The following is a 20,236-nucleotide window of genomic DNA, read 5'->3' on the forward strand; positions in this document are numbered from 1 at the left end:
GAAGAAACAAGGGGCCAACCGAGATCACTCATCCGGCACATCTTCTCGACAAGAGAAGAGGACACTTGAAGTAGAAGAGTCTATGGAGTCAATGGTACAGAATGATAAAGAAGGACAGGCATCTCAAGGGTCACCAGGTGGATCTCTCCAAGATTATGAGTTACATGAAGACAAGAACAATGACGAGGTAACATCTCCTCCTAGAGAAGAAGAAGCATTGCATAAGGAGATACAGGTTAAAGAGACAAGATCGGCTATCCCAGATTGGTTGAAGGAAAGATTAACGAAGGTGATTGTGATCGAGGACGAAGACAATGTGATTGATTTAGAGAGCCTTGTTGGACATTCTCAGGAAGTGACAGAGAAGAGGAAGGCTACCAAGATGTCCAAGATGATTAGAGATGAGACTGGATCCAGAAAATTACAGATAGCTACACTGGCCGTGGACAAGTACGAAGGTGAGATCCTAGCAAAGGAATATGATATAGAGACATTTGAGCTAGGTCCATCCACAGTCGAGCAGACACTAGATGATGCCACCGATTCATTTGAGGCGTTGAAAGATAAGCTTAGGGAAGAAATGGAGAAAAATAGAAAGCTTGAGAGAGAAGTTGGTGCATGGAGAACATATTTCAGTCATCTCAATCAGCCTTTAGGACGTCAGGATCCAACAAGATCACCCATACAGGCACTTCCCCTTCAATCAATTGGTGAGGCAGAGAGATTCAGGAGTATGGTCCAGCGTATGAGTACTTGGATGGATAAATCTCATACAGTCGCCATGGAATTTGCAACAAGAATGATGCAGACCATTCACCGAGCTATTCAGGTTCTTGAGATTATCCACAACTTGATGATAACAATAGCTGCTTTTGCTCATACCAAAGAGGTTATCATCCCTGTCCTGCGAGTAATCAGACAAACATCAAGGAAGGTCTTAGCACAGGAAAAGATCATGGATGGAGGACCTCACAGTTTACTTCAGTGGTCAACCTTACTCTAGATGAAGGAAGTTCTCTTCGAGGACATCAGTACTAGATGTAGCCATGTTGAGGAGGTGATCAACCCGATCCAGGACAGAGTATTTGAGGTACTTTGTACCATTCTTGGCAGGAGGATCGAAGTCGAGACAGATGTGGATTTGCAGGAATTAGAAGATAGAATCAAGGTCATCTTTTGCAAGGACGCTAATATCACAGATGAGCAACATGACCAGATGTTTGCTACCATGCTCTTGATTGAAAAGACTAAAGAACTTGAACTTGGATGGGACGCTGCTCTTCTCGAGGCATTTGATCAGGTCATCCACTTGGAAGAAAGAATGAAGAATCTTCCCGAGATTCCAATTGCTGAGATCGAAGGAATCGTATCAATTGCATATGCTAAAAAGGAGCATTGGAAAGGGAATAAGATTCTAGATGAAAGGTTGTTATAGATGACATGGCATCTTAATTGTCATTGGTCTATGTCTCCTAGGTTTTTGTGCCGAATTTAATATTTGGCTATGCATTTAATATTGTTCAGTAAAAAGGAGGCTATTTGTAACAAACCCTAATTAGGGTTTAGGTGTCATGATCTTGACCATTGATCTGCTTCTTGATCTGGACCGTTCATTGTAATTGAGGATGCTATTTATACCCTCATTTCATTTCATTTTGTAATTAGAAAGAGAGAGAGTTAGAAATTATTGATGTATTAGAGAGATTAGAGTTTAGAAGCAATTTACTTTTGTAGCAAGATTGAGCTTTGAGAAAGGAATTCAAACAATTGTTGTACATGATGGCTTTGAGATCAATAAAATATTGAAGTTATGGTGTTTTGTTGCAATTCTCTTGGTTATCTTCATGGTGGTTCATTTTTCTTGAACCATTCTCAATCAAAGTAGTGTGTTAATTCGAAGGACAAAGTGTCGGACTTGATCTTTGGTAGGATTCGCTTTCCAAACCACTAGCTTCTTGCTGATTGTAGGAACGCCTTGCGTGGTCGACTGGAGACATTGGAATCACTTCAACTTTCAATCATTATTGTATCTTGGATATGTACCTTCGTGGTAGTGTTCTTGATCTTTGATGTATTGAAAAATCATTTGTTACCTTAGAAGATCGCATCAATTTCAATTGAGTTGTTAATTTATGGCAATATTGAGATTGGTTGAATCTCACCAAGCATAGTCCACATCAAGTCATTCTTAGGGTTAGACTAGATTAGACCTCTTGCAAACCCTATCCTTTTGATATTTTTTTAAAAAGCTTGTTCTTCGGCAACGTAAGGCCCCTTGATGACACAGCAATCACAACGACCACTGGTGCTTATCCACACGTAGAGACCCTACTAAAAAGAACATTGGAGTCATCCTAACTGATCCTTCTTGCGAAATCTTCAGCAGTTAGCGACTTTATTCAAGAGAGGATAAGATGCCTTTGGGTATTTTATTCTGTGTATGATTGTGTATAAAATACACGTCAACACAACCCAAGGAGCTACAACGTCTGCACTGAGCTACAACTTAGTGAATACAAAATCATGTTTTTATATCAAAGTTATCTTCTTGTTACAAATGGATTTTGTAACACTTCTGCAAATCTCTTTGTTGGATCTTCTATCCAGTTCACTGCCAGTTCTCTCTTTGCCGGTTCTACTCTCTGCCTGTTCAGCACTCTGCCGGTTCTGCTCTCGGCCGATTTTGTCTTCTCGCAGCTACTCAGCTGCTCTCCACCAGTACTATCTTCTGCCGGTTCTATGCCTGCCTTCTCCGCAGTCTTCTGCAACTCTTCTCTATCGGTTTGGTCACCACCGGTATACTTCTCTCACAGACTCACTTGCAGACTACTGATTCCTCACCGTTGCCGGTTGATCCTCTCAACCTGATTCACACTCGCACACACTCAGTCTCTTTTTAGATACTCGTCGAGTACTTGATTGATTTTCTCTCACATGCATCAACAACACTCTCTCCTTTAACAACACCCTTCAATGATTTTGGCTTGCATATTTATACCCTGGGTTTCCCGCCAAAAGCCAATTCAAATTTCAGGCAGTTCGGGTTTTCTCATCAACCTCGAGACAAACCAAATCCGATCAGATCTCATCCGATTTGATCGCCTGGATTGATGAACTGTAACTCATCAATCAATCTCGCCATTGTTGTGCCTTCCTGATCACACCTTCTATCTTTGGCAATCTGCTATTGACTTGTCAGTTGATTTCTTGATCGATCACCAAGATTGGTTTAGCGGTTTCCTTCACCTGCGTCGATCTGCTCAATCAGTCTGAGTTGGATCTCTGTTGTCCTCCTGACCTCAAGCCGCAAATCTCTGCTGTGCATCCTGTGAATCTTGTAGTCAACATAAATGTTGACCTGTCATCATCTACCTCGCCGCTTGACACTTCACTGACTTAACACACCGACGTGTGCATGTATGCCACTTCATCTCGATGTGGCAATTGTGTCGGCATCCACCGTTGCTTTAACATCTGTGTCGGTATAGATGGGATCACTGACCAATTCCATTACCAGGTTCCTCCACTGGGTTACTATCCCTACCGATTAAATCCTTAACCAGTCTGCTTTCAATCTTGCACTTTGCTTCTCTTCCAGTGGAACACTGAACCGGTCAGCACTCTTGCTAACTTTCCTTATGCACATCTTCATTAGATGGGAGTCTTTTGCATCCTGCACCTTGTCCATATTACCGGTGGACATGCATACCAGTAAACACCTTGATGACACAATGTCATCATCCTTAAAATATTTCCATCTGAGGCATCTGCATTCTGGTTATACTCTCTATCTGCAGTTGCTCAACCTTGCCTTCTTCAGCTCAGACCAAATCTCAACCGGTTTGTCAAAGTGACAAACCCATCACATTTCATCTATTCTGGCAGCTCAACTTGCCTTCTCTGTCGGTCCAGTGCATATCCCTGATTTCATGCACTTGAGGCATTCCTTTGATTCACTGGTAGATCTAGTGTGAGCCTTCAAACATCTGCCTTTACCTCTTCTTCCTTATCTCACAGAACTACGATGCACACTATGCATAATAGGAGATAAGCTCCACTTACCGGTGGTAGTGAATCCTTGTCATCTACATCCTGTAATGCACTCATGTGGTTTCCCTGTTTGTGCATCATAACTTCAAACGGGCACATGTGATCCAGTGTGGGCACATTCATTGTCAGTCATCTCTTCACATGGTGACCGCATCTTTATTTGGTGGGAGTGCTGTTGTTTTGCATCCACACAACATACCGGTGACCTGTACATCCTTCTCCTGTGTTGATGTGATTTAAGTAACATTCCGCGTCTTCATCACAAACAACTACTCAAGCACCTCGCTCATCCTTCTTGTACACTAGTCATAAGCTTCCTGGTTGGCAACTACTCATTGTCAACACAACTCTCACCAGTTGACATCCTTTCCTTTCCGGTGATAGACTGTACTGGTAACGTGTCTATTCCATCCACACAAGTCAAACACTAACTTGTGTACCGGTGACTCCAGTGGTCATTCATCTGAGTGACATTCTTTTCCTTACCGGTGACCTGAAACAATAGTTGAAATCAATGACTGCACATCAACTATATTCCCATATTGGTTGTCCTTCTATACTGGTTGACATCAATGAGAACACAATGCCAACATTCCTAGCATAAGTTAGATGCATTTCTAGTGGGGCTACTGTCCAACATGCCTTATGTTGCTAAGATGTCCTTTTGGAGAATTGAACCTTTGTCTCCATCATGAGAACTGTTGTGATGTCTTCACACATCGCCCCATTGCAAATGGGGACCCCCACTTTTCGCTTTTTAGAGTAGAAGTTTTGCCTAGTTTCCTAGTGTTTGCCTTTGCCGATGAGAGCGTTCTTTGAATTTTGAATAGGATCATGTGTTTAAAATGTCAAAATGTTAGAGTGATCCTGAGTTTTGCCTAAGTCTAGGGGTTGCCTTAGGGTTTTGTTTATTTTTGCTAAGTGTTGACCTTCTTGAGCGTTAACGTGTTTTAAATATGCATATCGGTGATTTTAAAGTGCCAAGGTATTCCAAGACCTTTTGGAGTTGTTTTCTTGCTCCTAAGGTATTATTTAAATTGATTTCGCACTTTATCCCAATATTTTCCTCGCGTTTTGCTCATGTTTTTGGAAAATTTGCCTAAGTCCAGTCTAATTTTGAAGTTTCTAAGCGATTTTGAATGGTTAAAATGCCAAATTCCTAAGCAAAATCCATATTTCAAGGGTTAGAAGGTCAAATTCCATGCTAGAGGTGCTTTTCCCCTCATATTCTAGGCTACCCACCCTTTTCCCCCAGTCAAAATCCACACTACACATGGGTTTCCCCTGAAGTCCATACTGGCTATGATTTTTCACTACTGTTTATCCATGCTTGGGTCGTTTTTCCCCTGGAAGAGCTAAAATTTGGCTAAGTGACAGGATTTTTCCAGACTGCCATCGATTTTCCACCGGGAGTGGGGACTGAAGTGCGGACTGGAGTGCGGATGAAGTTGACGACGATTCCATGCTTGGGTCGATTTTCCACCAGGCTGTTTTGTGACAAGTTAATGTGGATTTTTGTGCAGACTCTCAGTCCATATCCAAGTCGAAATATGATGAATTTTGAGTCCGGATTTTTATCTAGACTGAAGTCGAAATTCCACCAAAGGGGTTTTTTTTGCAAATGAAGTGAATTTTTGTGTGGATTCTTTATCCATGCCTAAGTCGATTTTCCCCGGGCCTATTTTATGTGCAAGTTTGATGAAATTTTGTCGTGATTTTTATCCCAACATGGGGCGAATTTCCCTCGAGCATTTTAATGAGTTTTTATTGGGATTTTTATCCCAACATGGGGCGATTTTCCCCCAAGGGTTAATTTTAATCTAAATTTTGGAGTATTTTAAATAAATTGACCCCAAATTTAATTGTTTTTACAAGTGTTGAGGATTATTTAAAAAATTAAAAAAACAATTATTTAATGACTTGCAACGTTTTAAAAAATTAAAAAATATTATTTCCCAGGCAAGTTGATTTTTCCCACAACAAGTGTAAAAGTACAAATGTAATATCTCACATTGCTTGTGTGATGAAAACTTAAGGTGAAAACATGTTTAAAGAGAGGTGACCAGCATTAAAATATCATTATATTTGTTGAGTGTGATTGCTAAGTTGTTGATTTGGGTGATTTTCTCCAGCTGGGCGTTTTTGGTGAAGTGTCTGCTTGACACATTTGGAGCTGAAAGTTAGTTTTGTTGTTCATTTTCTGCCTATTCCCAGCTGGGTGATATTTCTTGGCAGCCATTGGAGCAAGTTTTTGAGAGTAATTTTCAGATTTGGGAGGTGGCACCATGGCTGAAGTTGGACGATTTTATTTGGGAGGCTGATTCCTCCATATCTTGATGAATTTTGGTGATATTTTTTAGTGTTAAGGGGCTGCCATTATTTTCAGACCTTGCTGGGCGCGATTTCTAGGAGTGATTTGACCTCCATTGTTGGCTGGGAACACATTTTTCAGAATTATTCTTCATTGCCCAACTCATCCACCCTAAGGCGATTTTGGTTAAGGGCTGTTTGGAGGAGTTTGCGGTGCATTTTCAAGGGTTGCCATTGTTGTTAGAGTCTGCTCCATAGTTGCAGGTTGTCTTCAGACTGATTTTCATTTCCAGCCACTTGCCAACTTGGAAAATTTTACTTGGGCGTCATTTCTTATGAGTTTTTTGGGCATATGGTGGAGCTTCCATTGCTGATCTAAGTTTGAAACCTCACTTTCAGATTTGTCTTCAGACTTAAATATTTTTTACCAGTCTTTTGTTTGTGTCCAGATTTGACAAACTTCACTTTGGGAAGGTGAAATTCATCAAATACAGGTGTTTCCTATGACTGCGACAAGTTTAAATGACTAATTTATTGAAGTTGTAGGTTGTCTTCAGACATTGGGCATCCATTGTTGGATCTTGGAAGGGTGTCTTCAGACTTTAAGAACTAAAAGTCAGACTTTTCCACACCCTTTTCCAAGCATTTTCAGAATTGTGGTATACTTCCGGGCACCAGTTTTGACATTTTTCTGAGTATACCAGGTTGTCTTTAGACTGAAACTTCATTTCCAGCCACATAGTTGTGCCCAGATGTGACCATTTTTGAGTTTTGAAGGTCAAAATAATTCAAATGCAAGCATGTGACATGGCTGTGACCACTTCCAGCCATTGATATTCATCATTTTCATAGTGTCTTCAGACTTTTTGGAGCCATTTTCAGACTTTCAGAGGGTGTATTCAGACTTAAGAATCAGAAAATCAGACTTCAATACACCTTTTTCTGAGTATTTTCAGACATTGGAGGGCGTATTCAGACTCAGTCCTTAGAAAATCAGACTTTTATTACAACTTTGATATAAAAATCAGTCACTTTCTGAGTGTTTTCAGACCTCCAAGTTTCAGACTTGGACATTCATTTTTGGGCTCCAAGTACTTGATTTTCTGAGTTTACATGGGTGTCTTCAGACTTAGCAATTGTGATCAGACTTATCCTAAGTCTGAAAATCGTTTTTTCTTAAGGAAAATCTTCCAGACTTTAATCTGGACCTTCATATTTTCCAAAGTTGGTGTTACAATTTTCTAAGACTACCTATCACATGTTGGGACAAATGTCAGGAACAAAGTCCTGATGGTGTTTGGATTTCCACTCCATGGAATGATGATCCAATCTCCACAAGATTTTCAAGGACAATGAGTCTGGTTGAGGGTCGGATTTCCGTTGCAGGGCGGAATTACAAGGAAGGAAGTTGTCCAGATAGGATGGTTTTGAGGAATGATCAGTCCATATGCAGATGGATTTCCCACCAAGGTTGAAATCAAGTTTATCACATGGGTGTTTGATTCAATACTTGTTTGTTTTGCAGGACTGTTACGAGGAAAGGAAGCACGATGATCAAGGATTGAGGTGAAGGAGGATGCACGTAATGCGGATAAGGAAGATCAATACTTCAAAGATTGGATGGGGATTTCCGGATAGAGATTCCAGAAGGTGAAGATGAGGACTAGATCAATCATGAAGAAGACTTCACTTTGACGGTGAACAAATGAAGGAAAGCAAGTTCAAGAAATGAACTCAAAGGATTTTACATCAAGAAATCCAGAACTACATCAAGGAATTCCAATATCAAAGAGCGCCAAGGAAGGAAATAAATTAGGATTCCAAGATTGGGAAATTTTCCAAACATAAGGAGGGAACAATTCATGGAATTCCTTAACATAAGGATGGAATGCAAAGTATCATAAGAGATTCCAAACATTGTGAAGATGAAGAATGTACAAGGCAAAGTGATTAAGTGTGCAAGGCAAGTTGAGGTGGCATCCTAGTCACCATTCGTTCAATCAAAGGGTCCCAAGTCAACATTCATTCAAGGAGGGAATAGGTGACACATGGCGCTACATCAAATATTATTTATCTTACCTACCCTCGTTTTTTATTGGCCAATGTAATGGTGGTTGTACAAACCCTAATTAGGGTTTTATCTTGTAATCTTGGCCATTGATCTCAAATCAATCTGAGCCATTCATTTCTTTTGGGGCTCTATATAAACCTCATTGTCTCTCATTTGTAAGAGAGAGTTTTTGTAGAATTGTTGGTATATGCTGCAGCTATTTGAATCATAATCATTGTTCAATTGTTGGTGATTTTGCTCTTCAAGTGTTGTATTTGCATTCATGGTTCTCAATTCCTCCAAGTTAGATTAGATTTTAGTTATAATTTATTTTCATGTATGTTAGATTGAGTGGAAGATTTGTTGAATTAATTTGTGTGGAATCCTTAATCTGTACCACTAGCCTCTTGCCGCTGGTAAGAGCGCCTTGTGTGGTCAACTAGAAGTTTAAGTAAGCTTAACTTCAACTATTACGCATCCCTTGACAAAGATCAACTTGGATGGTGTCAACGTTTGATGGTGATAGCCTGAAAATCTTTAAGTATACCTTAGACGATTGCACTAAGCTTGTGTCAATACCTGTTTGTGGGACCTTGCCTAGTTTGATTCCACTAGATCCATTCATCATTTCCTACATTCCTAGGCTTAGAATAGATTTCCTGAACCCTATTCCTTTTGCCCTTTTTTTAAGTAAGAAGTAAAATCCAGAGCCATATTGAAAAATCTTAAGTTGTCAGCACACCTACTCCGTATCATTCATGATAATCCAAACATTTGCGTAAGTCCCCAAGTGAACACAACAATTCACATCGACCATTGAGTTACCCACTCGTCAAGACCTGACATGTAGAAACCTTGAAATCATTTTAGTTGATCTCATTCTTAGCATCTGAGGTGATTTTGTTCAAGAGAGGGTAAATTATCTTGGTAATTTATTATGTATTGTTATGTGCGTAAAATACACATCAACAAGAACCAAGAAGCCCAACCAGTTGATCGCACCCCTATTGACATATCCTTACATGGTGTAAAACCTACAACACACCTATAGCTATTTTATTGTCGTCTCTAATGTAGGTTTGAATGGATCGCCAATTTTTTTGTATGTTTTTCATAAGTTATGCTTCCAAGGCACCGCTGATAAAACTCTTTAGTTTATCCTTTTACTATTTTAAATTTTGTGTTTCCAGCTAATTTGTACATAAATTACCGAGATTCTTTTCTTTTCTTTCCTTAAACTGTTTATGCACAAAACGATATATCTAGATGCTGCAAGCACATGTTATCAAATTGGAAAAGTGGTTTGACTTCTAGCTAGACAAAGTGAAATCAAGGAATATGGAGTTGGACTATTGATCCGATTTTGTTAGAATGAATATATATATATAAAGGTTAAGTTTATTTTTTTTATTCATATTACAACATCTGGATTCATTTTGGAAGTCAATATCCTTCCTATCCACATTTTATCAATCATCTATCAACTAATTGAATGACTACTAGTTTGTAATTAATTTCAAGTTCTTGTTTTCTTCATCCAAGCAAGCCATCTTGTAGTCCTGTCCAAGGATTTTGATCTTTTCTGATTTAGTGCTTAACCGAGTTGATGTATAGCTGTCAAAGTTTAGGGAAAGTTAACCTCATATGTGAAACTGTTGTAAATTTTCTACTTTTCAATGTGGTATAGATATTCTCTCAGGTCTTCAAAGTGATCTTATGCTGAAAATTGAAGAGTTAATTTAGTTGATGCCCTGGACCTTTTTGATGCTGGATGGCATGGGCCATATTGTGGCCTCATGTTGTCTTTTCTTATTTGATGTAATTTTGGTTTTATGAAGCCTTCTAGGTTATCAAATCTCTCCTTCCATTGCTTCAAATATTGTTGAATCAATTGAAGTTTATTACTTGTGAGAAAAAATGGGGGCCAACTTTACTGTTGCTTTGTTTCTGTCTTTTTTTTTTCCATTCCTTAGTGCGGCAGAGATGTCTGGTTGCATCTGATTGGTTATGCTTCAGAATTGAATGTGTTAATGGCCTCCCTTAGACAACTTTGATTGGCTCCTATGTGTTGACATGTTTTTTATGACTACGTCGAACACAGAATAAAGTTGCCTAACGGTCACTTCACTCTCTCTTGATCAAAGTACGATTGCATGCTAAGATTGCAGAAAGTTCAAACAATCGAGTCCAAGGTTCCTTTATGCTACGGACGTGACTCAGTTGGTTGATGTGTTTGTTGGTAATCCAAGGGGCCTTACGTTTGTATCATTCTTTCACTTCATTGTTGTGGTTGGAACTCCATCATCAGATATGGCAATTCTATGATGCTTCTGCTTCGAACGGACTAAAATGAACTGAAAGTAAAAGGGAAAGGGTTTAGAAGGATCTAAATCTACTCCCAAGGGCAGTGATGACAATGAATAGTGCTTTGGTGGACAAATTCCAAATAAGCCAAGCTCTGCTTCGCCAAGATCAACTACAACTCCGCAAGAACCGGTGCAATCTTCTGGGGATGCTAGAGGATTTTCAAATCGAGAAAGTACATTTGAATACCCAAAAATGACGCAATCCAAACAACCATCTACAATCAAACTTAGCACAAATTTAGGGGGTTCAGGCTAACTTTACACTGCAACTTACAATCAGCAAGATGCAAAAAGTATGAACCATGGAAATTCATCAAACACCATTACATTCTCCATTGAAATCAAAGCACTATACTACATCTACTCTAGGTGAGGAAGGTGAAACCATGCAAGCTTTGAAAAAATAACTTAAGTGGACACCATCAGAGAACAATGTTTCACTGTTATTATCTCAAAACTTATCGCAACAATTTCATACAAGGCTCTCTCCTCCTCCAAATGAGGGGGGTCACCCCTTTATATAGGCTTCAAGCCCTGGCTACATGCAAAACCCTAATTAGGGTTTGCCCAAGAAGATTACCCACTCAAGATGCAACAAGGTGGGAATTAGCAATAAATACCCCATAAAGCCCATATACAATTAATTACAATCTTGCTGAAAATGGCACCCATAAAGCATTAATTAACCATTACATTTAAAAAGTGCCCACTATGCAATGAATGCACCCTAATGCAAAAAATTGCCCATGATGCCATAAATGCACCATCATCTCCTGAACGTGACAGCATGCAGAAGGAATCTGCCATAAATTCAACATGCAATGACTGGGTCGCCATTCGGTCAAATATTCCGATAATGAATGCGCCACTCTATTGCCACGTGTTCAATAGATCCTCGCCATGCAAGTGGACCCCACCGTCGTATATTCGCTCCTGCATATCTGGAATTGTTGGAGAGGGAAAATTCGATTCAGGAAGAATTTTCTTGAAGTCTCCTCAACTTTCCTTGCTTGAAGAAGATTTTCCATTAATTTTCACCATTTGCTATTTTTTAGGAACTTTCCTAAAATTTAGGACTCGGGCCCAGGAGAGAGAGAATTCTCTCAGACTCCAAATCTACCATCATTTTCAAATTCGGATGATTCTTGATGCCCGAGAATGGATTTTTCATTTTTTTTCTTGAGGGGACATTTCTTATTCAGTATCAGTTCATCCTTGATTCCTTCCTTGCCTTAGAAATTGTTTTTTCACCTTCAATTCATCCCGGCGTGGAATTCATGTTGTGAAGGAATTCATTATTTCCATGCCTTAGAAAATTTTTGACTTCTTGACTAGGTATGGGATTTTGACTTTGATAGAGGAAATTCATCCTTTCCATGCTCTTCCTTGATACCTTGACTTGGGCACCTGCCTTTGAACTTGGGCAATGATTCTGCATTGGTAAGGAATTTTGTGATTTCGAAGCTTTCCATGACCATCAAGTTTTGGCATCCTAGTACCTTCCTTACGCACAAATCTCACTTGGTGATGGAATTTTGAACCTTCTTGGATTTTCCATGCCTGGGCCAATTTGATGCCCTCCTGAGGAGTAGGGTGCAATTCCTCTCAAGGCGTGGAACTCACTCTACCATGGAATTTCTTCCTTCCTTTGATTTTCTTTTCCTGACTTAGCCATTTCAACATCCTTTCCTTGGCCAAGGCGTTGATCCCTCCATTCCCTGTAATCTTGAATTTTCTCCATCTTCCACGCCTTGTGTGTTTTGATGCCTTAATGAACCCTTGGGCGCAAATTCTCCATGGAGGAGGAACTCTTGAGTTTGAGCATTCTTCCATGCCTTCATGGATTTGGTGCCCCATCCTGTACTTGGGCGCTAATTTTCTTGGGTCATGGATTTTCATCGTTCTTTCATTTTCCTTCATCTCTCTTGTTTGGCGCCTTGATCATGCCTTGGGCGCTATTTCATATGAGGAAGGAATTCACAACTTTTCCTTCCCTCCTTGACCTCTTTACTTCAGCACCCTACCTAAGTGTTGGGCGGAATTTTGCATTGGAGGAGGAATTTTGTCAATTTGTGAATCCTCCATGAGACATCCATTTTGGTGCCTGTCCTTGCCTTGGGGCGGAATTTTGTTGTGGAGGAGGAATTCATGATTTTCAAAGTTTTCCATGAGTCATCCATTTTAGCGCACTCCCTCATGTCTAGGCGCTATTTCTCTCTGTGGAAGGAATTCCATTCCTTGTCTGTCTTCCCTGAGCATTCCATTTTAGTGCCTTCCTTGGTGCAAGGGCGAAATTTTGACTGTGGAGGAATTCACAACTTTTTTGTGAATCCTTGGGACCTTTTTAGCGCCCAAGTCCACAGTTGGGCAGAATTTCACCACCGTGGAGGATTCATGAATTTCCAAACATTTCCTGACCTGCCTCAATTCTTCATGCACGGAGGATTTTGATGCTTTTCACAAGTTCCAGGCTCTTCGTTAGGATATATATATGAAATATAACATTTAAGTATAAGAAAGGAAAAAGACTTATACTTTAAGTTATATTTCATATATATTGTCAGGATGTTTGAGAGTGGTTTTAGGTCCATAGGAATCATAATGCAAATTCTAGATTTTGGAAGATCTTTCAAGTTTTCAGACTTAGTCAAATTTCAGGCCATTTTCGGATCAGGATGACATTGGTGGATTGATGTGAATTTCTGGACTTGGATGATTTTGCATGCTTTCCTCTTCTGGAGTAGAAGTTCCAAACTTAACCATTTTTTGATCCAACTAGTCTGCCTTCCGACTCTTCCGGATTTAGAAATGGTCTTCAGGAACGTTCAGTCTTCAGCGTCTTCAGAGATATTCAGCTTTCAGTGTTTTCCTGTGAAGATCCTGCCAAAAATAGATTTTCCCAAATAGTAAGTGTTTCAAAATGTCAAGGTTTGGGCAAAATAGGTCAGAAAAGCACTTACTAAAAATAGTAAGTTTGATTTTTGGCAAAATTAGACCAATCTGGGACTCAGTAAAATCCCTAAAAAATAGTAACTTTTTAAAAATAAAAAGTTGCTTCGTTTTGGCTCAAATTTTACTCGGAGGTTCCTTGAAGGGTCCTAATTCCAGTCGTATGTTCAGTTTCTTCAAAACCCTAACAGAAACCTCTAAAATCTAGGACAAAAGGCATAAACCTCAAAAAAGACAAAACAGGCCCTAGACTTCACCAAACTCGCTCAAACGAAAAGCAGATTTAATCAATATGACCCCCAAACACTTGCAAAGCGGAGAAACTGACGAGACTGCTGCAAAAAGACCCCGAAAACAAAGCCAAAAGACCGGAAGGGCCTAAAAAGTAGGGGGTCTCCATTTGCAATGGGGTGATGTGTGAAAACGTCAGAACACTATGTTTTTCCTGGCTATAACATGAGTGGGATTTTGAAGATAGTGTTTATGCGCTATTCAAAAATAGTTTCTTTATCTAATTCTGAAAGTAAGATATTCAAAATGTTTAAGCTTTTTGTACATCAGTTAGGCTGGTGCCATGTAGTATTTGCTACTACAGACTGTAATAATGGATAAATTTTAGTTAGGTGTCTATATTGGTGATAGCACATGGACCGGAATGGTGTGTTTTCTTTATCAGCAGGCTGATCTCATATATTACTTCTAGCGCTCTAGTTGGACTGTCTGGGAGTGACCTCCATGAGTCTGTATTAACACAAATTTTGGGGCAATTGAGGATAGACTGTTGCAGTGGGATCTCTGATGCTGCAATTCCATTGATGTTTCCAATTCTTTTACAGAGTGCAGATGAAACCATTTAGGAAGCTTAGATGAAATCTCTGTATAACTACTTGCTCATCTTTTTCTGTAGAAGTATTTTGGTCTTCTTAACATCTGAATTGTTTTTCTAATCATTTTATGTTATTGTATCTTAGCATTAGTTTATAGGTAAGATGAATTGCGTTTACAGAAAAGGTCTCAAGTAGTTCAGAATATTCACGAAATGCTTCTCATATCATTTTTTTGTATACATGGCAAATAACTTATAAATGATGTATTTGCAGTTTGCATTAGTAGCGGTCTATATATTTAGTCCTGTGGATATTCTTCCAGAAGGTATTTCTAACTTCATCTATTTTGTGAATATTCCACTTTAGTTCATCTGTTTCAGTGAATATTGAAGACTAATCTGTTTAATTCTTGGTCTATACTTTTCAAATTGTGATGGTATGGCTGCCTCTGAAAATGTGACAGGGATCCTGGGCATTGTAGGTCTACTAGATGATCTCTTGATAGTACTCATTGTCTTTTTCCACGTGGCTACATTGTATCGTTCGACACTTTTCTATCGACATGGTGGCCGGGGACAGTAATAATGAAGTTTGAGGACCATTCCGGTGGTTGAAGAAAAATTATTTGGTGGCCGGTGACAGTAATAATGAAGTTTGAGGACCATTCCGGTGGTTCAAGAAAAATTATTTGGCAATTTGCTGTCCATATCAAGTTTTGTTCTATATGATGTATATCCCGTGTCTTATTTTCTCACATTATTCTATTTTGGATTTGCATACCAATTTTTTTACTTGGAAATCGCTACATGTCTTTACAGAAGGCAAAGAAATGTATAAATGCATCTATTAAATGCATCTATCACCTAGAAATCTAGTTTCTAGCATACTGCCATTGGGGATTAATAGAATATTTTCTATACTTCCATACTCAATAGATTTGCGATCTCATTTTGATAAGCAAATTCTTATGAAATTATTGATTTAGCCCTATGACAGGTAATGTGGCTGTAATACCCTCTACGTTTGTATGTGGTAATATAGCCCTCTTAAACTTTTAACTGGGGGCAGTTTTTTTATTTTGTGTATCGCTGTATTAAAGACTCCAATTATGTAAACATTCAATTTGTGTTCTTTTGCAAAAATGCAATCCATACCAATTCATTGAATTCCATGAGAAGTTTTTAACATCATTCATGCAGCCCCTCAGCTTACGGGTACTTTTACAAATTTCAAGCAACCTCCTTACGTGCTTATGAATATGTTTACTTCTGTAGTTACTAGCAAAATATGCAATAATTTAGAAGTTGGTTTTCTACATGGATATTGAGTGTTACATTTTAACTATTGGGTTACTAAGTTGTAGGAAACCTTGTTTGTGTATTGTACACTTTTAGCATTGTTTTATAATGCAATTGTAACTAGCCAAACAGTTAGGTCTAAGCAATTTGGCCGATTAAGTGGTCACAATTTATTATGTTATGAGTAGTTGAGTTGTGGCATGCTAAAGTTATGAGTATTCCTATGATAAATGAAAAGGCTTAATGGCCCACAAATCCATAGGCAAAAGTCAATCATTGTTTTGAAGAGTACAAAATCATCAAAATAGAACACTCTTTATAATCAAATTTCTTTTATGTATATACTTGTACATCTCATTGATGACCATATTTAGAGTAATAAAATTTACCAAACTCATTTTTACCTAGACCTCTTAAATGAATTAACATAAATCAATTGCAATATGTTGTTGGCTGGAAAGACAATCATTTTTTTTACAATCTTATGATAAACCATACATGGTTACTTGGTTACTTTCAACTTGGGGAGAGTATGATAGTGGACAAGTGTAAGATTAATCCACATTTCATAGTTGTGCTTTCATTAAAGTCAAATTTATTGTAATGTCCCCGATTTTTGTTTTGTTTTGTTTGTTTGTTTGGGTAAAGGTGGCGAACCACCATAATATATTAAAATATAAATAATAGAGATTACAAAAATTGGTTTAAAGAGAAAACCGGAGGAAAGAGCCAGTAAGAAAACCTCCAGTTATGGCTCGAAATATTAAAGACAATACCAGAGCAATCTAAACTAAAAATCGAAATAAGTCTAATAAAAGCTAAAATGGGCCCAACCCGAGCACTCTCGAAGGAGAGATACAATGAGGACTTCAAAAGCCAATCAATTAATGATTGGAATGTCAAAGTGGACTTAAGAGCTCGAAAAACTTCCAAAGAAGAGAGGGGGATTTTATCCTCGGAAAATGGACCCCGATCGCCACTATCGGGAAGATTCCCACACTCCTGGAGTATTCAGCTGAAAGATCATGGAGTCGAGCATCGAGGGGAGACAAAGACCCCGAGGAGAAAATGAGCTGAGACCTATCTCAGAGAGGTTTGGAGGCTGCTGGCCCGAGCACAAAATCCCAATCTGACCAAAATTGCTTGGTAGAGACCCATAGGAAATCAAGACCGCACTGGTGGAGGGGGTAAAACGGGCTCAGGAGGACAATTCTCCACCATACCAAAATGGGAAGTCGTCAAATCTGAACTTGGGGTGCGTAAGCTGCTCGAGGGGCTATAATAATACCGCATAAAAATGAATATGGGCAATGGCAGAGATGTTCATACCAACTTGAGACCCTGGGGAAATTCTGCATAGTTAAACTACAGGGGTAAGAAAATGATGCAAAAATTTTAAAAATGGAAGACAGGTATAGTCGCTACTTCCCATTTGAAGAGCCTGCAAAGAGTTCAATGTCCATCAGAGTGGGGAAGGAGCTTGCATAGCCATGTGGGTCTATGCCAGCATGTTTGAAAATAACTTTGATCCCATGAAATATGTTGTATACTTGGGAAACTATATCTTCCCCCAAAATCTCCACATGATGTTTCAGCCAGTGGCGAAAGGGGGCAGAGGACTCGTAAACGAGACCATTCATAAAGGAAATGTAAACTGCCTTGGCTAAAGACTCTTGCAAAATCTCCGCTCTGTCAAATAAACCGCCAACCCATGGGTCCCCCACCAAAAGATTGTAGTTTGCAATTTGGAAGTTTAGTTCCTCCCAGGTGAAGAAACTAGGTTGGACAACAAAGCGAACAAGGAATCTCGTATGCTTTATTGACCATGAGAGATCCAAAATAAACGAAGCAAACCTGGAGATACCCATGACAGAGGACTAAATTGATTTGCTTCCAACCATTCTGCACCAAGGATTTGAATAATCGCTTTTTCCACCTTCGAGCATGGAATGACGAACAGGGTCGAGAGAATGATACGCTTGACACCCTTCCCTGATATAATTAAATAGTCAATTTAAATAATTTATTTTACGGCCCCGTACTTAATAATATCTTTCGGGCCTTTTTTATTAATTAGTTAGTTGTAAACTTTTTGGTGTTGGCCCGTTTGTAACCCTTCTGGAAACTTCTCGGAGCTCATTTATAAGGTCGAGTTTGGCATAGTTGTAGGCATGGTGAATTTGATGTTTTCTTTGTATTTGCGAATTCCAGTTGGAGTTCCATTTTATTGCAGTTTCGGAGGTGCAAGATCCTCCCTATTCTGTATTTGTAGTTTCGGTGGGAGTACCCCCTCACCCTACTCCGCTCGTGGTTCGAATCTGTAATGCCTTCATTTGAAGACATGTGTCATCGAGTTCTCGATGAAATACATGTTCCCAAAATCATTATGTGCATTAAACTAATATAATTATATATATATCTGAAGAGTATATTGCGTATTTGGCATCAAATTCGAAAGTGCTTGGTAGAACCATTTGCACAAGGTGATTAGGGTGATCGTACTACCCGTGGTCGGGAGTAGTAACCGTACGGATACACCGTACGGGTGAGACAGTCACTGTACGGTTGAAGTATTGGATCCTCTCATCATACAGGTGGAGTGTAGCCACCGTACGGGCCTATTTGCATAGTCACTGTACGGGCCTATTTGCATAGTCACCGTACGGAACTATATGAAGCAAGACATCACACCGTATGTTGAGTTATTAGCCACTGTGCGGGGTGAGAGTAGGGGGTGCCGTATGGATGGGAGAGCCATCTGAACATTACAATGGTATCAGAGCCTGTAATTTTGCTAGCCTGCCGGGTAGTGGATGCAGAGCGAGCTCAAAGTATACACCAGAAGGAGATACCGTTCTGTGGATAGAATGGGGGATCCCGATGGTTAAATTATGACATTGTTGAGGGGTCTAGCTAGAAGTCAAGATGAGCTCAACGAAGCTATGGTCAAAGGGGAACAACGACAAAAACTCATGGAAGAGACATTGCAAAAATTGGTAGAGGGTAGAACAAATGGAGAACACAATGGACATGGCGATAATTTCGACACAGGAAGGTCTAATGCACAACGCTCATATTCTCGACCATTGATGTTGACATTTCCCTAAAAGATAGAAGCCCCTTCGTAGAGAACGAGAGCACACTTTTCAAGAGTTGCAGAGGTAGTTGAGACAAGATTGGAGTGATGCGGATCTTGAGGGGGATATATCCTTCAAGGATTACATAGACCTACGAATGAAATATTCGGATGCCAGGAGTCGTGGCTACTACAATGATGACATCAAATGAAAAATTGGCAAGATACACTTATCATCCTTTGATGGAACCGGATCTACATTTGCATGAGCATGGGTACAGAAAGAAGATACCTACTTCCAAATCAACCCGATGCCTAGGGATGAGACGATCGCGAAGGAGTCGCTCATGAATGGTGGCATCACAATATGGTCACCCCCGGTCATGATCAAGTAACTTCATAGGCCGATTTCACGGAGAGACTTATAGACCACTTTGATGGAAAAGGTCCAGAGCTCAACTTCAAGGAATTGGCTCAACTGAAGAAGTCTGGATCAGTGGACAGTTACATCACAAAGTTTCAAAGACTGTCAGTGTTGGTGACAAACATCTTAGAAATGAGACTAGTTGTGTTGTTTATGGATGGGCTGATAGAACCCCTGAAGGGTTGGGTCAAGGGTTTCAACCCCAACATGCTCACTGAAGGAATTAAGAAGGCTTGTGACATGGACACCTCATCTTCTTCCATCAAGAGTTACTTGCATCACAAACCACCCCTCGCCCCAAAGGAGAAAGACAACAAACCCCATCTCAAGAAGCCATTATTGGATGAGGTCACAAGGTAGGAACTCAGGAGGAAGAAACTCTATTTTACCTGTAGGGAGCCATGGGAACAAGGGCACCGATGCTTAGGCAAGGGAAAGATCCACTACATTGAAGTGGTGTCCGACGACAAACAAGAGATTGAGGAAGATGGTCGACAAGGTACTGAGGAGGCTAAAGAAAACATAAACCATGCAGAGAGAAATCCCACACTGGTGCAAAGGGGAGGCGCTATCGCGGCACTGGCAGGCACCCCAAAGTGCAGTATATTCTGAGTACGTGGCACACTCCAAGGACAGTGGGTTATAGTCATGCTCGACAGTGGGGCCACACTTAACTTCATCAACCGATTACTCGTCCCCCCCGAGGAGTTTGCACACAAAGGAACACAAAGTGTTCAAAGTCAAGGTAGCGGGAGGAAATCTCTTGTCATGTACCCATCTGGTCCCACAACTAAGCATCACAATGGGAAATTACACAGTGACTGGCGATTTCTTTGTGGTAGATCTGGATGATACAGATGTCACATTGGGCATTCAATGGATAGAG

At 39.8% G+C, this 20,236-nt stretch overlaps 1 protein-coding gene across 5 annotated transcripts in view; it reads left to right on the forward strand.

Annotated features, from left to right (window-relative positions):
- The window catches only part of LOC131042668 (uncharacterized), a 98,916-nt gene extending 83,198 nt beyond the window's left edge, over positions 1-15,718 (forward strand). For all 5 annotated transcript variants that reach the window (XM_057975991.2, XM_057975994.2, XM_057975992.2 and 2 more), the window contains 2 exons: positions 14,826-14,877; positions 15,016-15,718. In XM_057975991.2, the coding sequence (XP_057831974.2) occupies positions 14,826-14,877; positions 15,016-15,134 (171 nt within the window). In that variant the 3' untranslated portion in view covers positions 15,135-15,718. The remainder of the gene's footprint in view (positions 1-14,825; positions 14,878-15,015) is intronic.
- The last annotated feature ends 4,518 nt before the right edge of the window (positions 15,719-20,236 follow it).

Source organism: Cryptomeria japonica, chromosome 5, assembly GCF_030272615.1.
Source record: "Cryptomeria japonica chromosome 5, Sugi_1.0, whole genome shotgun sequence".
In the NCBI taxonomy this organism is placed as follows: domain Eukaryota; kingdom Viridiplantae; phylum Streptophyta; class Pinopsida; order Cupressales; family Cupressaceae; genus Cryptomeria; species Cryptomeria japonica.